At 44.7% G+C, this 19,779-nt stretch overlaps 1 protein-coding gene across 5 annotated transcripts in view; it reads right to left on the bottom strand.

Moving 5' to 3' along the window:
- The window catches only part of KIAA0232 (KIAA0232 ortholog), a 1,643,611-nt gene that overhangs the window by 1,143,245 nt on the left and 480,587 nt on the right, over positions 1-19,779 (bottom strand). For all 5 annotated transcript variants that reach the window (XM_044062835.1, XM_044062830.1, XM_044062834.1 and 2 more), the window contains exon 4: positions 12,785-12,851. In XM_044062835.1, the coding sequence (XP_043918770.1) occupies positions 12,785-12,851 (67 nt within the window). The remainder of the gene's footprint in view (positions 1-12,784; positions 12,852-19,779) is intronic.

The following is a 19,779-nucleotide window of genomic DNA, read 5'->3' as shown; positions in this document are numbered from 1 at the left end:
CTTGAGCATTGAGAGACCACTCGTAAGGGGAGAGAATGGTGCGACTGAGTTTGTCCGCAAGGATGTTGGACCGACCCGGAATATGCGTTGCAATGAGAAAGCGGTTGGTGGAGATTGCCCATTCCCACACTCTCATGGCTTCTCGACAAAGAGGGTAAGATCTGGTTCCCCCCTGTTTGTTGATGTACCAGACGACAGACATGTTGTCCGACTGAATTGCAATAGTTCCCAAGGGAAGAAAGGCCTGTAGTGCTTGCAACGCTAAGAGCACTGCTCTCATCTCTAGAACACTGATATGCAGTAAGGTCTCTGAATCGTTCCACGTGCCTTGGACCGTCCGGCCTGCAAAATGCCCCCCCCACCCGAGGCGGAAGGCGTTCGTGGTCACCGTGGCGAGAGGGGGAGAAGCACAAAAGGGGCGGCCTCCGTGGAGATCTTGAGAGTGGAGCCACCACAGGAGGGACCGCTTGCAAGCCTTGCTGATCGCAATGGGATGATGCATAGGAAGAGCAAGATAAGACCACTGAACTAGGAGTGTCCATTGAAGGACCCGCATATTGAACCTGGCGAGAGGAAGAAGAGCTATCGCTGCTGCCATGGACCCTAGAGCCCTCAGGACCAACTCCGCCGGAACTGAGCTGGAGTGGAGGATGGCCCGCACCTGGAGCTGCAGATTTTGAACTCTGTCCGCAGTGAGGAAGGCTCTTAACTGTCTCGTGTCTAACCTGGCACCTATAAAGTCTATGAATTGCGTAGGGGCTAGGTTGGACTTTTCTGCATTTATTGTGATGCCCAGACGTGGAGCTAGATGGAGAAAGGAATCTCGTGCCAATAACAGTAGATGCCTTGTTGGGGCGGTGAGGAGCCAGTCGTCCAGGTATGGGAAGACCTGTACCCCCTGAAGCCTCAGGTGGGCCGCTACCACTGCTAATACTTTGGAGAACACCCTGGGGGCTGTGGTGAGACCAAAGGGAAGGACCCTGAATTGGTAGTGACTGGCTCCCAGCCGGAAGCGAAGAAACCTCCTGGAGCGTCTGTCCATTAGAATGTGGTAGTACGCATCCTTGAGGTCTATAGAGCACATCCAGTGATTTTCTCCCAGAAGGGGGAGAATGGACTGCAAGGTAACCATTCGGAACTTCTCCTTGGGAACTGCCAGGTTTAAGAGTGACAGGTCTAATATTGGTCTTAGGTCCCCCGTCTTTTTTGGCACTAAAAAGAACCTGGAGTAGAACCCTGATCCGATCTGGTCTGGGGGGATGGGCTGGATGGCTCTTTTCTTCAGCAGATGGCCAATTTCTGCCAAAGCGGCCTCCCACTGACCGGGTGGAACGTCGGGGAGGGACTTCAATTTTGGGATGTGATGAAATGGAATGAGGTATCCTCTGGATATGATGCAGAGGACCCAGTGGTCTGATGTTATGGACTCCCATGCCGCTAGGTGCTCCGAAAAACGTCCCCCAACTGCCTCCAGAGTGGAGCAGCCGGGCAACCCTTCAGGGCTGCTGCGCGGGCCGTTCAGAGAAAGGTTCTCTGGACCCGAAGTTCCTGGGAGCCCCTCTGCCCCTGGGGCGGCGTCCTCCCTGTCCTCCTCTGCCACGGAAGGACTGGTTGTCCGGAGCAGGTTGGGACTGCTGCGACTTCCGGAACCACATCTTCTTTTGGCCCTTTTGTTTCCTAGAATAGGGCCTCTGGGGCACAGAGAAGCGGATTCCGACGGCAGACAGCATCTTCCCATCCTTCTCGCTCTGGGTCAAAGTATCGCGAACAGTTTTGCCAAAAAGGGCAGAACCATCGAAGGGAGCGTTCGCGAATGACGCCTTGAAGGGCTCCGTGAAATCGCAATGTCGGAGCCAGGCCTGACGTCTAGTAACTAGGCCTACCCCTGCAGCTCTAGCGGCTCCCTCCGTAGCATGGGACAGTAACCGCATAGAGGTATTAGTCACGGACCTGAGAGTGGCCATACGGGTGGAGTGCAACAGTTTGTCCTCCTCCGACATGGACTCTGGGGGGGATGCAGCGTATTCCTTAATAAGATCGCGCTGCATCCTGATCACATGTGACAAGTAGTTTAGTGCCCTCACCGAAAAGGTCGCTGAACTAAACATTCGCTTCCCCAAGCGGTCCATCATCCGAGACTCCTTGCTCGGAGGATGGACTGAGGGACTCTCCTGGGCAAGTTCCCTCTTGGTGGCTGCAGCCGTCAACATGGCATCTACTGGAGGCCCCTTGCTCCAGTGGGTACGGTCTGCCGGGGGGCTAAGGATGCGGTCTGGCCTTTTGGGGATTGGCTCCACGGTGTCCGGATCCTTCCACGCCCTGGTGGTAATCAGGTCCACCAGGGGGTCGGCAGGAGGGGACACCCAAGAGGTAGACGGGCCCGCTTCAAATGCCTCCAAGAACACGGACTCGTCCGAGGAAGACTTGGGGGCAGACCACCCCCCCCCCTTATGCGAAGCATTTCCATGATGTCTCCAAAGGAGACATCCTCGGGGGGTGATCTTGGGGAGCCTTCCCCTTCCTCCAAATCAGTGTCTTCTGTGAGAGACTCGGGGGAGTCTATGTGCCTCCTTTTACACGTATGCTTGCGAGGTGCATCCTCAGGGGTCTGTCCGAGGAACCCTCGCAAGCAGTGTCCTGTTCCAATGGAACAGCTTGGGGCAATGGAGCGGGCTGTCCCAGTGGCCGGATGGTGGAAGCCTGACCCAGTGCAGATGGAGCGCGGGACGGAGCCGAAGCAAGTGCCGGGGGTCCGGAAACCCTCAACAGGGCCCTCTCCACTACATCAAAAGCCGAGGGGGAGCCAACCTCGACCAAAGGATCCGACAATCGTCTCCCCCTCGGATCCGAAGAGTGGATCGGAGCCGGTGCCGAGGCATTCGGATCCGAGGGGCCAGTGCGCCCCGACACCGACGGCGCCGAAGGAACACTAATCCCCCCGGATCCGAAGCTCGGATCCAGGCTCCGAGAGGTCGGATCCGAAGCACTCGAGAGCAGGGTCGGATCCGAAGTACCTAGTACTATCGGCGCCGACCCACCCCCGGCTCCGAAGCTGCTCGGCTCCAAACGCTCCGAACCCGGGTAGCGGGTCGGAGAAGGAGCTATAGGTTTAAAAAAAGTGGTCGAGCTCCCCCCCCAGAGGGGGGGGGGGAGGCAGGAGCACTCCCATCTGCATCTGGGCCTGGATGAACCTTCTCATCATCCGGTCCAGATCAGCATCAGATAAACTATATGTAGATCTCGACGAGGCTACCGAGGTAGGCCTTGAGTGCCTCCTCGATAGCCTCGACGGAGATCGGGTCTCCTCCTCCTCAGGTCCCGGTGAGAAGCATACTGGAGACCGGAGCCGAGGAGGGGGAGAGACAGCAGACAAGGAGAAGCCCGCTTGGCAGGCGGAGCTGAGACAGAGGTTTCGGCCCGCCGCTTATGGTGCTTCTCTCTCCGGTCCTTTTTTCTTGCTTCCCTCTCCTCCAAACCACTAGAGGGAGGTTGAGTCCCAGGTGGAGGAGGGGGAGCAGGAGAGGAGGGAACCGAAGACACGGTACCCCCTGAAGGAGCGGTAGCCGAAGCCGTGTCCGGGGGCAGAAGTCCCGCCAGGACCAGCTTCGACCTCCGCTCCTTCAATGCCCTGGGGTTGAACCCTGCACAAATGGAACATCCAGAAGTGAGGTGTTCAACCCCAAGGCATCGAACGCACCGAGTGTGGCCATCAGCAGGAGAAAGCTTATGGCCACACTCGGAGCACTTCGAAAAGAAAGCCTTAGGGGGTTCAGACATCCTAAGGATATTTCTACACTCTCTTTTTTTTTTTTAAATAATAATAATAATAAATGCTAACTGGTTAAAGCAAACACAGGCCCAAACACACTACGCACCAGCGAGGGGAGGGATAACTAAAAGTTATGAAAAGTTGTTAAAAACTTTAAATTTAAGCTATAAGGATAGGAAACCTACAACTTTCACACAAAACTAACTAAATTTTTTAAATTTAACACCGCAAAAAGCGAATAACAAACACTTAGCTGAAGAGCTCTGGAAATCCAATCTGGTCACCAGCGCGGCAAACTAGATCTGAGGTCATGTAGGGAGAGCAGGGCATTATGGGTGAGGGGAGGAGCTGAGAGCTCGGATCCATAGCTGGAAAACCATGCCGGTTCGGATTCGATATCAGATCCATAACCCACAGGTTGCAGACGAATCTCCTACTTCAGATCAAAGAGTTTCCGTCAAAGGGTGCATTGATGAACGAATACTTGAAGGGTTCTGCAAAATCACACAAGCGCATCCAGGCATGTCTCCTAATGTAGATGCTGGAACCTGTCAACTGTGAAGTACCCTCAAGCAGCATTGACAGATCAGCCTTGTGGACAAACTGGAAACAGACTGAAGGGTGGCCAGCTGCGAGGACATGGCATTCCCTACCTCAAAAGATATGGACTCAGATTTGGTAAGCTCCTTGATCAAATCTCTCAGAAGTCTGGTACAGTGTGCCAAATAATTCAGCAACCCAAGAGTGAAAGTCACTGAAGCACAGACACACTTCCCAAATCTGTACAGTGTCATAGACTCCCGGTTAGGATGGACAGTGGGACTCTGTTACACTAGCTCTTTACTCGTGGCTGCCACAACAACAATGGCATCAAGAGGTATTTCTTTACTCCAGTGTGAGCAGTCTTTGGGGGGGTGGGGGCAAGGATCTTATCTGGTCTCTTAGGTGTAGACTCAACTGTGTCTGGTTCTTCCACACCCAACAAGAGAAAAAATCTATAAGCTCACCGGAGGTAGACGGGCCAGACCCAAAAGCATCTAGAAACATTGATTCCTTTTGGGAAGGATTATCAGGGGGACTAACCATCCCTTTGTTTGAGGAGCTCAAAGAGGTCTCCAAAGGAGACATCACCGAGTGATCTGGAGGACCATTCCTCCTCATCAAAATCCATACCTTTAGTGACAGACTCTTAAGAGTCTAAGTGCCTCCTTTCGCACGCTCTGTTCTGAGGAACCTCCCCACAGCATCCCACCGATGAGGTATCGGAAGAGTTAATGATATCCTGCTTGGCTGACTGGAGACTGGTTTGGGCTAGCTGTACCGGTGGAAAAGAACTAGGCTCTGGACGCAAAATTGAATGAGACAGGAAAGTCTGATCTAAAGAGGGCATGGTTGTCTGAAGTCTAGGCATAGAAAATACTCTCTCCACTACCTCGAAAGCAGAGCACCTGGGGGAAGTAGTAAATCTTTGGATCCGAGAAAGACTACCCCTAGACTTTTAATTCAATGGCTTTGAAATGGGACTGGAGAAGGAGATATGATAGGTGGTGTGGTTCTTTGCAGACTCTGTGGAGCCAATGGAGTTACAGCCAGGAGAACTCCCATTTGAATTTGCATCCCAAGGAACTTCCTCTTCATCCTATCCACATCTGCTTTGGATAGGCTTCTGGAAGAGCAGAGAGAGGAAGCAGTAGAACACAGCCTCAAATGTCATCTAGGAAACTGCTCTAGATATGGTGAAGGGAGTCTGGATGTGACAGGTTATGAGAGTATCATCTGGATCTTAACTTTGAATCTGGAGCAGTCGGATACAATTTTCTTGAAAGTTTAGCTGGTGGCTCTATAAATGTAGCTGAGGATGATGTAGAAGCAGAAGGGCAATCCAGGGATCTCTTATGAGAATCCTTGGCAACAGAATCACCATTATCTTATTTCTTGGGGGTATGAGTCCCAGCAGCCACTGAGGACTGGAAACAACTTGTTCTTCCTGTCAATTAGTGCATGAGAGTTGAAACCCTTGCATACATTACAAACATCTACGTGCTTCGGGCTTAGACAATATACACACTGTGTGGGCATCTGAATTGAGGACTTTATGCCCGCACACCAAACATTTCTTGAAGCCAGCTTGTCCCACATAATGATAAATTAAGTGCAAGTAAAAGGAAAAAAAGAAGGAAAAGACGGAAAAGTTTTTTTTCTTTTGTTTACAAAGAAAGGAAAAAGAGAAGAAAATTACAAAGAGTGGTAAGAAAAAAGTACTACTAAAGTACAAAAAAATAAAGAAAAAGGACTTCCAGTTATGGTATTAAGGATATTCAAAGAGTACGAGAAAAGGGAGACTAATGTTTGTAAAAAAGGCTAAAGGAAAAAAAAATAAATTACTAAAAGGTAATAAGACTAAAAAGGGTAGGTAAATAAAGTTAGACTTACTAACCCCTGAAATTAGTTGAAAAGCTTAACTTAATGCTTGAGAGCTCAATCTAAGTCTAACTGCAATGATGGCAAACCAAGACCTGAGGTATGTTAGGTGGCTGGGGCATTACAGGTAAAGGGCAGAGCTTGAGAGTTAAGGTATTCTACAATCAGGAAGAAGTGGCAGAGTCAGATCAAAGGATCGAATATGAACCAAACTGCTGGGGAATGAATGAAAATGATAAGACAGAAGTTATCCAGCCAAGATATGGATGGATTGTGGCAGAAGACCCGCAACAAGTATTACTGCTGAAAAAAATTGAGAGAGAGGTGGCAACAGCTGATATGATACCCTGACCCAATGCAGGACAATGGGGAAAGTAGCAAGTTGACAATGACACAGATTCACCTTTTAAACACTATCAACCTGGTCATACACTTGTTTCAGTGGTATTTAACAATTCTGTACACAGAAGTTCAGAGTTCAGTGGGGTTCCATCCATCCATCCATTTTCTGATAACCTGTTTTACCCTCTGCAAGGGCACAGGTACGTCACACAGTCCATCCCTAGAACCAGCAGGTGCAAGGTTTTGAAACTTATTCCAGATAAGGCACTGGTCTATGACACAAACTACATAATCGCTCATACAGTACTGCATGTACACCTACAAATACTTTGGAAGATCACCAATCAGCCTACTGCACATCTTAAGAAGGATGCAGAAACATCTCCCCAAAAAACCCACACAACATTGGAATGACATGCAGATTCTACAGAGTATGCATTCCAACTGATAACCAAACTGTTGAACCTCTTGCTGTGAAGCAGCAAAACCTCCCAAACCACTGTACAATTGACATGAGGTCTTTAATTCCAATAATGAAGCGAAGCCCTGTTATGTCCATTTATTACAAATGCTAAATCTGTGTCAAGTAACTCAAGACAGTAGCAGCAATAGAAAAATAGATGTATGTACCTGCTCAAATCAGCAACATATCTGAAATTTTGAAGGATCTAAGACTTTTCTTACGTAGTATTTCTTTGAAACTGCTTTTTAACAATAAGAAGGGTTCAAATGATGTTTCTGATGTTACTTCTGAAGTCCGCTTCAGAAAGAAAAGCACTTTCACACCTGTTTTAACTCCTGTAGCTGAATGTTTTTTAAAGATTTGTGAAGATGACTTGTACAAATACTATTATGATTTTAAACACAATGCATTGTTTTTTAATACATACACTACTGAATGGGACAGGATTTATTCTCTGAAACGAAATAATGACCTGGTGATTAAATCAGCAGACAAGGGGGGTGCGATAGTTCTACTTGACACTAATGTATATGTAGATGCGATGCTTGCACTTTTGAATGAATCTACTACCTATAAACCCATTGATAGTTTAGGACTCACCAAAATTATTTATAAAGTACACCAAGAACTTTATGAATACTTAATGTGTAGACAGATAGATCATGATTTATACCAATATTTCTTCATTGAAAAACCTCGAACACCGTACATCAAAGGTTTGCCGAAAATACACAAAGGCCTGTACCCACCACCTATGAGACCTATAGTTGTGGGACAAGCTGGGTCACTGAAACATTGTCAGTCTTTTTAGAGAAAAACTCAGACCTTTGGTTAGTGAGACAACATCTATCCTGAAGGATACTTATGAGTTGCTTGATTGTTTAAATAACTATTCCCATGCAAATGTAGATGAACTACTTTTTGTGACCTTGGATGTAAAGAACTTGTTCACTGCTATACCCAATGACTTTGGCATAGAAGCCCTGAGGAATATTATAAATAAGAGTCAGAAGTTTAGCACTAGTGAAGAGGGGCTATTATGTGCCATCATGGGACTTGTTTTAACCAACAATGTTTTCAAATTCAGGGACCAATTGTATTTGCAGCAATGGGGGGTAGCCATGGGCACCCACTGTGCCAATACTTACGCGAATTTAGTAATGTTGTATTGGGAGCAGACGTTTTTATTTACACACGGCAGTTTTAAGAAAATTAGCCTTTATAAACGATTTGTGGATGACGTTCTGTTGTTTTGGCATAGGAGCAGAATGGAGCTTCTCACCTTCATAGAGCAGTTAGAAGCCACTACTAACTTTCTGAGTTTTACAATAAGTCATGACTCACACAGCATAGATTTTTTAGATGTGAGGCTCTACAAGAACACAAACAAAGAGATTGAGACAACCATTTTCAGGAAGGAATGTTGGAGAAACACTTTACTGCAATTCAACAGCATGCATCCTAGGTATGTGTTTGATAGTATAATGAAGAGTCAGTTTATCAGAGTAAAGAGGTTATGTCATAATAGCATTGAACTCGACAGAGTGATTTTCTAGAACAATGTTTTCTGAGCAGAGGCTATGATGAAGAAAAACTTAGAATGATCAAGAATCAGATTATACATAATGAACAAACTACTAATACAGGAAATTATACTGGAATGTCTAGGCATCATGGTAAGAAGCTCTTTGACAATTCTAGAATCAGAATTAACCTGAGATACACTAGTGATATTCATCACATTAAAGATATCATTCTCAGTAATTGGCATATTCTTTTGACTGATCAACGGTTAGCAGCATTGGTGGGCCCTACACCATCATATACATTTCGCAACAGCAAGAATCTTAGCAGGCTTTTATGTGTAGAGGTGAATACTGTCAGTAAGAACACAAGTATCAACAGAAACATGAGGGCAGGAACCTTCCCTTGTAACAAGTGCAGCATATGCACTTTGATTACTACAGTTCAAGTGTTTGAGCATCCAGTCTTGAACTATAGGTTCGAACCCCATCAAACTGCTACATGTGTAAGTAAGAACCTTGTCTACTTGGCTACCTGCCAGAAGTGCACAGCGTTCTATGTAGGAATGACTACTAGAACCTTGAGAGAGAGGATATTGGAACATGCCCTGGATATTAAAAAGTGTGACACCAAGAATGCCTTGGCTAAACATATCTCTAACAACTTGACACATTCATTTGCATTCAGAGTTCTACAAACTGTTCTACCTAACTCCAGAGATGGAGATAACTTTAATGATTTAGAGTTAGTGGAACTTTCTTGGATTTTTAAACTTAAAGCACATTATGAACCAGGTCTGAACCAATATGTCAGCATTAGGGCTCCTTTAAAAGGACGTAGTGCCAAGTGATTCTTAATAACAGTTGCTTTTAATAACAGTTGTTTTTAGAGATTGAGAGTACATATACACACTAGAGTTTTTATACTCTCTAATAATTTTTATACTCTAATATTTCATGCAAAGACTATGGCGAGCATTTTTTATATTGTTGATATGAATACAGTCTTAGTTAATATAGGCTAATGTGCTTCATATATTTTACCAGGACATATCAGTAAGTCTAACATTATTATTCCATTTTATGCATACTTATTTGAAAAATGCATTTCACATAAACATAAATTCATGTCCATATAGTTCCATATGTACATAAACAAAATCTTTTATTTTGTTTATTTAATATTCTATACACTTTAATTATGTAGACTTTGATATTATGATTTTTTTTGTTCTGTAAATGAGTTTAAGTTTTCTTGTTCTCATTTCATTCAATCATATGGTTTTATATTTGACTGTATTGTCACCTACAATGTTTTATTTGATTTTGCTGTCCAACATCAAGTGAGACACTTATATGGATTTTTTCATCTGTGCACTTATATATTCATATATTTGCTTGTTTATTTATATTGATATTTATCTAGATATATTTTTACACATCTATATTTATATAAGAAATGAGCATACAAGAGTTTTGCAGGATATATTGCTTTACAATTTGCTGCTACAATAACTTTTTAACTTTTTCCACTTTTTAACTGTTCAACTACATTATTAAGACACAAGCAACAGCATTTACTATCAAATTGTTTTATTTAATTGAATGATTTTAATTGGGTTAATTAAATTGATTGATTGCTTTAGAAATACCTATACATATCTGAGTTCTAAGCTGTTAGTTGTAAGGATCTGAAGAAGCGTGTCTTAGTACACGTGAAAGCGCTTGTCTTTTTACAATAAGCGTTTGTATCCATTTATTGTGGTGGTCCGCTTCCAGTTTGTTTTAGACATTTATCTTTCTGGTTTTTGGAGCAGACCTTTGGGCCGTAGCGACTGTGTGTTCTTGAATATACACACTGTGTGGGCATCTGAATTGAGGATTTTATGCCCGCACACCAAACATTTCTTGAAGCCAGCTTGTCCCACGTAATGATAAATTAAGTGCAAGTAAAAGGAAAAAAAGAAGGAAAAGACGGAAAAGTTTTTTTTCTTTTTTTTACAAAGAAAGGAAAAAGAGAAGAAAATTACAAAGAGTGGTAAGAAAAAAGTACTACTAAAGTACAAAAAAATAAAGAAAAAGGACTTCCAGTTATGGTATCAAGGATATTCAAAGAGTACGAGAAAAGGGAGACTAATGTTTGTAAAAAAGGCTAAAGGAAAAAAAAATAAATTACTAAAAGGTAATAAGACTAAAAAGGGTAGGTAAATAAAGTTAGACTTACTAACCCCTGAAATTAGTTGAAAAGCTTAACTTAATGCTTGAGAGCTCATAATCTAAGTCTAACTGGAATGATGGCAAACCAAGACCTGAGGTATGTTAGGTGGCTGGGGCATTACAGGTAAAGGGCAGAGCTTGAGAGTTAAGGTATTCTACAATCAGGAAGAAGTGGCAGAGTCAGATCAAAGGATCGAATATGAACCAAACTGCTGGGGAATGAATGAAAATGATAAGACAGAAGTTATCCAGCCAAGATATGGATGGATTGTGGCAGAAGACCCGCAACAAGTATTACTGCTGAAAAAAATTGAGAGAGAGGTGGCAACAGCTGATATGATACCCTGACCCAATGCAGGACAATGGGGAAAGTAGCAAGTTGACAATGACACAGATTCACCTTTTAAACACTATCAACCTGGTCATACACTTGTTTCAGTGGTATTTAACAATTCTGTACACAGAAGTTCAGAGTTCAGTGGGGTTCCATCCATCCATCCATTTTCTGATAACCTGTTTTACCCTCTGCAAGGGCACAGGTACATCACACAGTCCATCCCTAGAACCAGCAGGTGCAAGGTTTTGAAACTTATTCCAGATAAGACACTGGTCTATGACACAAACTACATAATCGCTCATACAGTACTGCATGTACACCTACAAATACTTTGGAAGATCACCAATCAGCCTACTGCACATCTTAAGAAGGATGCAGAAACATCTCCCCAAAAAACCCACACAACATTGGAATGACATGCAGATTCTACAGAGTATGCATTCCAACTGATAACCAAACTGTTGAACCTCTTGCTGTGAAGCAGCAAAACCTCCCAAACCACTGTACAATTGACATGAGGTCTTTAATTCCAATAATGAAGCGAAGCCCTGTTATGTCCATTTATTACAAATGCTAAATCTGTGTCAAGTAACTCAAGACAGTAGCAGCAATAGAAAAATAGACTAGCAGAATTTAGCATCTCCTCCTCTGGTAGACAGCTGCTACCACTTTGGACTTAACAGCCATCTTTCATGGCCACAATTTTGCAAAAGCTGATCTCTGGCTTCTGACAGCACTGAAGTCCAGTTGCCTATGACACTGTCAAAATACACATTTCTTTTCAAACAGCAGAGGCTGTGCTTATGCATGTCCTGGCAGGTGATTACGACATTATACAAAGTCTGTGTTGTTTTAGGTTACTAATATGGAGTGCACTACATTAAAAATCTGAATGGTGTAAGCTGCGGAAAAACAATTGGCAAGTGCAATGCCTGAATATACCCTCTAAGACTGCAAGTAATGCTGAAACACTTGCCAGCAGGAGAAAGGCATGACTGTGCGTGTTCTTCAGACATGTATACAAAAAACACACCGGCTGAATAAGCAATTGTGAAAGAGAACTGGGCAGAAATTAAGGTACAATGAATACTGGCAATTCCTCCAAACCCGACGAGATTTTTCCTTACCAAACTAGGAATTGCTCTAAACTTTGATTGTCTTGTCCTTCTTTCGGCTTTTCCCGGTTAGGGGTCGCCACAGCGGCACTCCGGTCCACTAATGATTGGCAGTACATTTTTACGGTGCCAGCCCGACACCCAATCATCACAACGAAGGCACGCCCATTCACGCATGTCTTTCGAACACCACTCGACTGTGGGGAGGACATGCACACTTCACACAGAAGGCGCTCCAGCCGAGAATTGAACGGGAGAACCTCTTGCTGTGAGGCAACAATGCTACCTCTGCACCACCACGGCTTATTGCTCTAAACTTTGATCAGGTTTGCAAAAAGAACAGCTTTGTGAGAATAGCAGCTAAACTTCGATCTGTTCTGCAAGAGGAACAACTTTGTGAAAACAGCAGCTAAAGATGAAATGAGCATTCCAAAAATTACACACTGCAACTGTTCAGTTACCAAGAATTCCAACAGAAAACAAAATGGAACTCAATACAGACTAAACATCACACTGCACATACTGGCTTCAAAAGCGTAATACAATGATTTTACTAACTGCAGCAAGCAGCATTCCAGTACCAAATCCATGCCTCACCTTGTGTATTTTGCAGATCCTTCAGTCTGGAACACAGCTCCTCCACTAAAGTTTCAATTCCAGAGCTCTGGGGGGAGAAAAATGCATCACTTAATACAATGAGCAATAACAAGTGTCAATAAGGTAGAACAAAAAATCCCCAACATTCATGTACTCACTATTTCAGCAAACCTACTAGGAGTTCCCTGAAGGGGGTAACTGATAAAATTTCCCATTATTTTAGTTGTAATTCTAATCCTTCAGTGGAGTAAGGATACTTTCTGGGAGTGGCAGTTAACCTGCCTGACTATGGCTCCATAAAAAGAAGCATGAAATCCTTCTCTTTTTACTGTTCAGTTATCTTGGCAAGGAGCTGACTCTCTCTCTTCACCATGGAAAAGAACACTTGTATGTCTTTCCACTTCTCCATTTAACTCCAAACTTTACCACAAAATTCAAATAAAGAACAAAACTCCTTCCTGCTAACCTGTGGTGGCTGACGAAGGTGTACTTTCAGGTTCTCTGGTCCATGGTAGTATAGGAAACCAGCCCAATACAAGCCAGGAAAGTCTCCCTCTACTGGGATGACAGCTGTCACCCACACTTCTGGGACTGGCTCCTTTTTCACACTTTCTGTTTCTCCCAGACCTTCCACCAGGAATTCAAGTTGACTGAAATTTCCAGAAGTCTCAGTCAGATTTATTCTACCAAGCTGAAGTTCACCATCTGGTGAAAGACATAGCCTGTGGCACCCACAGTCAGCTTAAGGTGAGTAAAAGGATCCTCCTGACCTACCTCAAGCATATGCTACGTTTGGAGTCAGTTATTCCAAGATCACAGTTCATATCTCTGCACATCGCAACCTGCTGAAGACCAGAAGGTTGGTCCAGCATTGACTGGTTCTTTTCTTCACCCACTTTTAATGAACTCATTCCCCTCCATATGACAACATTCCTGACTACCAAATGTCCCAACTCCCCTATTCAGACTGATGGACTTGATAACTCTGAAGTTCATTTTGTAACAATGAGCTGGTGCTGAGAATTAAAGCTATGAGCTACTTCCTGGGGTAAAGAGTTTGGATTCCTCAGCCTTAATTTACCTACTGTATGACCTTGAGCAAGTCACTTAACTAGACAGTGCTTTGACATAATTCAAAATTTGGACTAAGCTCATTAATGGTCTCCTGAACTGCATGCCTAGTGAACAAATGTTACATACTTACCATATCAATAGATCCTTTCATCGCAGTCCATCAACATAAAATATGGGACTCTAGTGTTGGTTCAGATCTAATTCATTTAATTCACTGCTCCAGGGAACCAGGTTGGATTTTCTTAGAGTGCTAAGATATGCCTGGGGAAGCACATAGCTAAAGAAGGTAATCCCTGGCTTGTAGAAGAGACTCCTTGCAAGAGACAGCTACTAGGAGCTAGTTGTCCAGCTAATGGAGAATTTTGAATCCCACAAGATATAGATGAGCAACTACTACTGTGCAGCATTTGGTGAACACCCTGGGGCTGAACAGAGACCAAAAGGTAGGGTTAGGCATTGGTGGTGACTGGCTCCCAAGGGGAAACTCAGAAAACTCCTGGACACCTCCACTATTTTATGAGAAGGTATGCGTTCTGGAGATCTATGGAGCACACCCATTCTTTCTTCTGAAGGCAGAAAAGAACCGACTGCAGAGACCCTTTGAAAACAGGTCTTTTCGATGTAGCTGTTTAGGATACTCAGGGCCATGATAGACGGTAGGTCCTTTGTTTTCTTTAAAACTAAAAATAATCCAGAATAAAATTCTGACCCCAACTGGTCTGAGTGTTCCTTCTGGATCGCTCTTTTTTGCAGAAGAGAACAAACCTCTTGCATAATGGACTTTCCCTGACTGGGTGGGACATCTGGTGGCAGGGGAAAAATGGAATGCAATAACATCTGGACATGATCCCCCTTACCCACTTGTCTCATGTGAGGGCAAACCATGAGTGTGGGCAGAAGAATATGTCCCCCCTGACTGCTTCCAGACTGGGGAAATTGGGCAGACCTTCAGGGATTCTGGGGATGTCTGTCAGAAAAGGGCTCACCAAAACTCTGGTTTTGCAGAACACCTCGGCATTTGGGACTTCATCTATTGAAGTGACCTCCTCTGCCTTGGCCACCTCTGTTAGAAGAGGTGTCATACTAATCACTGGATTTTTGAAACTAGAGTGATCAAGGCCCTTTTTCTTTCCAGTTGAATGGGTGTTGAACAGTTGATAATTTTACTCCCAAAGCAAAAATAGCTTTACTGGCCTGCTTGCTTTTCTTGCATCCTTTCTTTCACCATAGAACTAAACAGGGTGGCATCTTCAAACAGTGTATTTGTGAAGGAAGTATTAAAGTCGTTCGTAAAATTACGCAAATGTAGCCAAGCATGGAGTCTCACAGCAATAATGACCCCAGCTTCTTTTGCTACTCCATCAACAGGACACAAGGAGAGGATAATAATGTTAGACATGTTCGACAGAGTGGCTTGAATCTGCTTTGGGTGACTCCAGAGTAAGAGGTTTCTTGAGAAAGGATAATGCTACTGAAGTGAGATCCCTCTGGAATTTTGTCATATGGGCAGCTTAGTTCATGGCCCAAATGGCAAAGCAGCTGAAGTGCACACCTGCTTCCTCACTCTATCCACTGCCACAGACACCTTGCTGGGGGGATTGATAGAGAAGAGTCTTTATTCAACTTTTTTTTTTGGGCTGTCACAATAATTATGGAGTCTATTAGTAGGGTTTTGAACCAAAAGCATTTGCCTTTGGTGGACAGATAATTTTACTTTGCTTCCTTGGAAATGTTTCGCAGGTGTCCGGTTTCCTGCCAAGGCCTCCTCATTGCTAACTCCATTAAATTCATTTATCAGCAGGAATGACTATCCAGGATGTAGAAAAGGGTAATTCTGTATGCCTCAAACAATACCGCCTCATCACTGAGAGTGAGGCTTGGTGGGCCAGGATCCTCCCTGTAGTATAAGCTCCAGGATCTTGCTGAAGGTAGCATTCTCAGAAGGGGACTGTAGGGAGCCTTTTCCATCTCCTGAGTTGGTATTTTGAAGTAAATGACTGATGAGGAGTCTAGATATTTCCTCTTACATATTGACTTTAAAAGTGGCTCAAGGAATGAGGTTCCCGAGTCCTCAGAGGGCTATCTCTGCAGCAGAATGTTTGGGGTCAATGGAACAAATCTGACCAGTAAATGGTTTTGCATAAACTGACATGATACAGTGGGAGTCAAGGGGGGTAGACTGCAGACAGTGAAGCCTTTGGATTACATTGTGTGGCAGAGCAATGACACTCCCCAACACACAGAAAGCCACAGCAACCTCCAGAAGATCTAAGGACACTGTACCTGTGGTCGGATCAAACTCCCACAGAAGTCTGTGAAAGGGACCCACGGGTATTCTTGGCTCCAATGAAGGGGGCAGTGCCAAGGAGGGGATTGGACCTAAAGCATCAAAAGCAGAAGTCTCTAAGGAAACCAGCAGAGGTGCTCACCTGAGCTTGGGGCTGGGGGACTCTGGCAACAGATCCAACAAGGCTGGAAATTGGCGAGATGGATCCAAGACCCCCCCTCCGAGCCAATGAAGTGTGCACCAATGGCTCTAAGGTCAGAGGATTCACGTGACAACACTTCCCAAAGAAATAGAGCTGAAGATTGGACAGTTGAGGTCGCCTGGACTAGGGCAAAGTGAATGGATCCAAATGACTTTGGAGCTGATGAAGTCACAATGACCCCCCCCATCTCAATCTAAGTCTTCAGGAACTCTTGCAGAAGGCAATCCAAATCCACTTCTGAGGTAATTCGTAAAACCTGAAGGATTCTACAGAAAGGCCAAAGAAAGTCTTGAAAAGTACAGTTGTGTACACTTACCATAAATGTAGACATTAGAGTGCATTCACTGTTGCAGTCATCACTAGTGGGTTATACCTGCTGGATAGTCCTCGGCCGGCCCGAATACCAGAGTCAAGATTTTCCCTCCTGCATCAGCTGAGGTCACCAGGGACTGACGTCAGGTCATCAGTGGTATAAAGCAGGGCAGCCAACGCTATTACATCAGTTTTTCTTGCCCTAACCTATAGAAGCCCTGTCCAGAAGGCCTGAGTGAGGCAAACCTGGAGGAAGCACGCAGGCATATTAAGGGGGAAGGAGGGAGGGAAAATAGGACTGCAACAATGACTACACTCGAACATCTACACTTATGGCAAGTGTACACAACTGCACTGTGTTCTTCGTGTTTAACTACTGCAGTAGTCATCACTAGTGGGAAGATTCGTAAAGCTGAATTTAAGGTGGGTGGAAACAAGGGAAGAAGAAGAACAGGTTGGACTGTTCTAGGTAGGGGCAAGCATGTCACGCATAACTGCAGAGGCAAAGCCTGCCCGGGTTTTGGAGAAGAGAGGCAAGCGGTAATGTTTGGTGAAGGTGTGGACCGAAGTCCAAGTAGCAGCATCTAGGATGTCCTTGGTAGGGATCCCTCTTAGGAAAGCAGTAGATGTAAATGTTGCCCTAGTGGAATGGGTTTGAATAAACTTGGGCGGAATTTTACCATGAAAGTGGTAGCAGAATTAGATACAGTGTGATATCCATTTAGAAATGGCCAGCTTGAAAATACGTTTCCCTTCTGACCCTGGGGCGAAGCTGACCAGGAGTTGGTCAGTCTTCCTGATAGACTTGGTTCTATCTAAACAGCATCCAAGTTGTCTGTGCACATCTAGTGAACGAAGGATTCTTTCCTCCTTGTTCTGAGGATTAGGAAAGAAGGTGGGAAGATGTATAGCCTGGTTCAGTGTTACGTCCGACACCACTTTAGGCATAAAGGAAGGATTAGTCCCAAGGGACACCTTGTCTGCATGGAAGATAATGAAGGGCTCAGTGGCCACGAGAGCATGGAACTCTGAAACCCTCCTAGCTGAGGTTATGGCCAGCAGGAAGGCAGTCTTCCAGGAAAGATGTTTTAGTTCTGCTGAGGCAACTGGGTTCAAAGGGAGGTAAGGTCAGCTTTTTCAAGACATAGTTCAGGTCCCAGTCAGGTGTGGGTGGCCTGATGTGAGATATCCTTAGGAACGGTTTTAGCAGGGGGTGGGAGAACAAAGTCTGCTCTGTATGAAAATGGGCACAGACAGCAAAGACATGAATTTTTATGGAAGAGAAGGATAATCCTTTTTTTCATTAGCTCCACCAGGTAGTCAAGAATCAGAGAGAGAGAGAGATGCCTGGGAGCTGTTTGCACCTTTAGTTTGGCACCAGAAATTGAATCTTTTCCATCTTTCTGAGTATGATTTTCTGGTGCTGGGCCTCCTGGCCTCCTTAACTATGGCCTGGACCTGCTTGCTCAACAGTGGGTTGATAGGTTGAGAGTTTGTAGATTTGGGTGCAGTACTGACCCACTTGCTTGAGTTATAAGTCCTTCTGTGAGAGGCAGGTTCCTTGATTAAGCTGAGAAGCAAGGGGTACCAATATTGCCTGGGCCAATTTGTAGATTTGGGTGCAGTATTGGTCCACTTGCTTGAGTTATAAACCCTTCTGTGACAGGCAGGTTCTTTGGTTAAGCTGAGAAGCAAGGGGTACCAATGTTGTCTGGAGCAATTAGGATGGCTCTTGGCCCTACCTCCCTGATCTTTAGCAGTACCCTTGGTATCACCGACAAGGGAGGGAATGCTTAGACAAACAGGTTGCCCCAGTGGAGCGATAGAGCATCCATCTTCCAGGCTTCTGGGTGGAACTCCCTGGTGCAGAACCAGTACAACTGGCTGTTCTGTACGGAGGAGAGGAGGTCCACCTCTGGTGTTCCCCCCCAAGCCTGTGTGATACAAAAAGAAGATATCCCTCTGAAGTTGCCATTCATGAGGGTCTAAGCAGTTTCTGCTGAGGTGGACTGCTAGGGTATTGTGCTGCCCTGGAATGTAACGGGCTATCAGATGAAGGCCCACCTTAGAGGAATCTGCCAGAGAAGCATGCCTAAATGGCAAAGAGGGTAGGAGTCTGTTCCCCCCTGTGTGCTGATGTACCACATGACTGTGGTTCTGTCTGTTTTGAAGAGGAGCACCCCTGGATTCAGGTGGGTCTTGAAAAATGTGGCAGCCCTGAGAAAGTACAGTTGTGTACACTTACCATAAATGTAGATGTTAGAGTGTATTCACTGTTGCAGTCATCACGTTTGGGTTAGCTGCTTGCAGTAGCTCTCAGTCGGCCTGATGATCAAAGTCTTGGGTCCTGCGTCGGTTGCGGTCTCATCTTCCATAACGTCAGGTAGTCCGGGGTATAAAGCATGCAGCCCACGCCATTACATCAGTTTTTCTTGCTTCAGATGTCAGGTGCCCCCCTAATGGGGAGCAATTAAAAATATATATGCAAAGTTATACATCCAACAAAAAAGCAAATACACCAAAAAGCTTTAAAGCATAGTAAAATGGAGTAGAGGTACAGCCAAAAGAAGTCAGGGGTCTGGAGGAAGGATAACCAGGACTGCAACAGTAAATACACTCGAACATCTACATTTATGGTAAGTGTACAGACCTGTACTATGTTCTTTGAGTTTCATTGTTGCAGTCATCACATCTGGGTAGATTCCCAAAGCTAAGGATGGGAGGAGGAATTTAGATAGCATTACAACCAGCTATAACGCCCAGCAAAACTGCAGTGGCAAAACCAGCTCTGAATTTAGAGAAAATTGGTAAATGGTAGCATTTAGTGAAAGTATGTACAGAATTCCATAAAGCAGCATCTAGGATGCCCCTGGTAGGGACACCTCTGAGAAAGGCTGTAGAGGTAGATGCAGCCATGGTTGAGTGTGGTCTTATCTGCTGAAGGATAGGTTTTCCATGGTGCTTACAGCAGAAATGAATGCAATGGCCTATTCATTTAGAAATGGTTTGCTTTGAAATGGCCTTCCCCTCTGCCCTGCAGCAAATGCCACCAGCAGCTGTTCAGATTTCTTGAGAGGTTTAGTCCTATCAAAGCTGTCTGTGGACATCTAAGGAGTGCAG

This window comes from Protopterus annectens, chromosome 2.part1 (assembly GCF_019279795.1).
Source record: "Protopterus annectens isolate FY-2018-M chromosome 2.part1, PAN1.0, whole genome shotgun sequence".
Lineage (NCBI taxonomy): Eukaryota > Metazoa > Chordata > Ceratodontiformes > Protopteridae > Protopterus > Protopterus annectens.
Note: the sequence above shows the minus strand (reverse complement) of the source record. Positions and strands in the feature narration are given on the sequence as shown.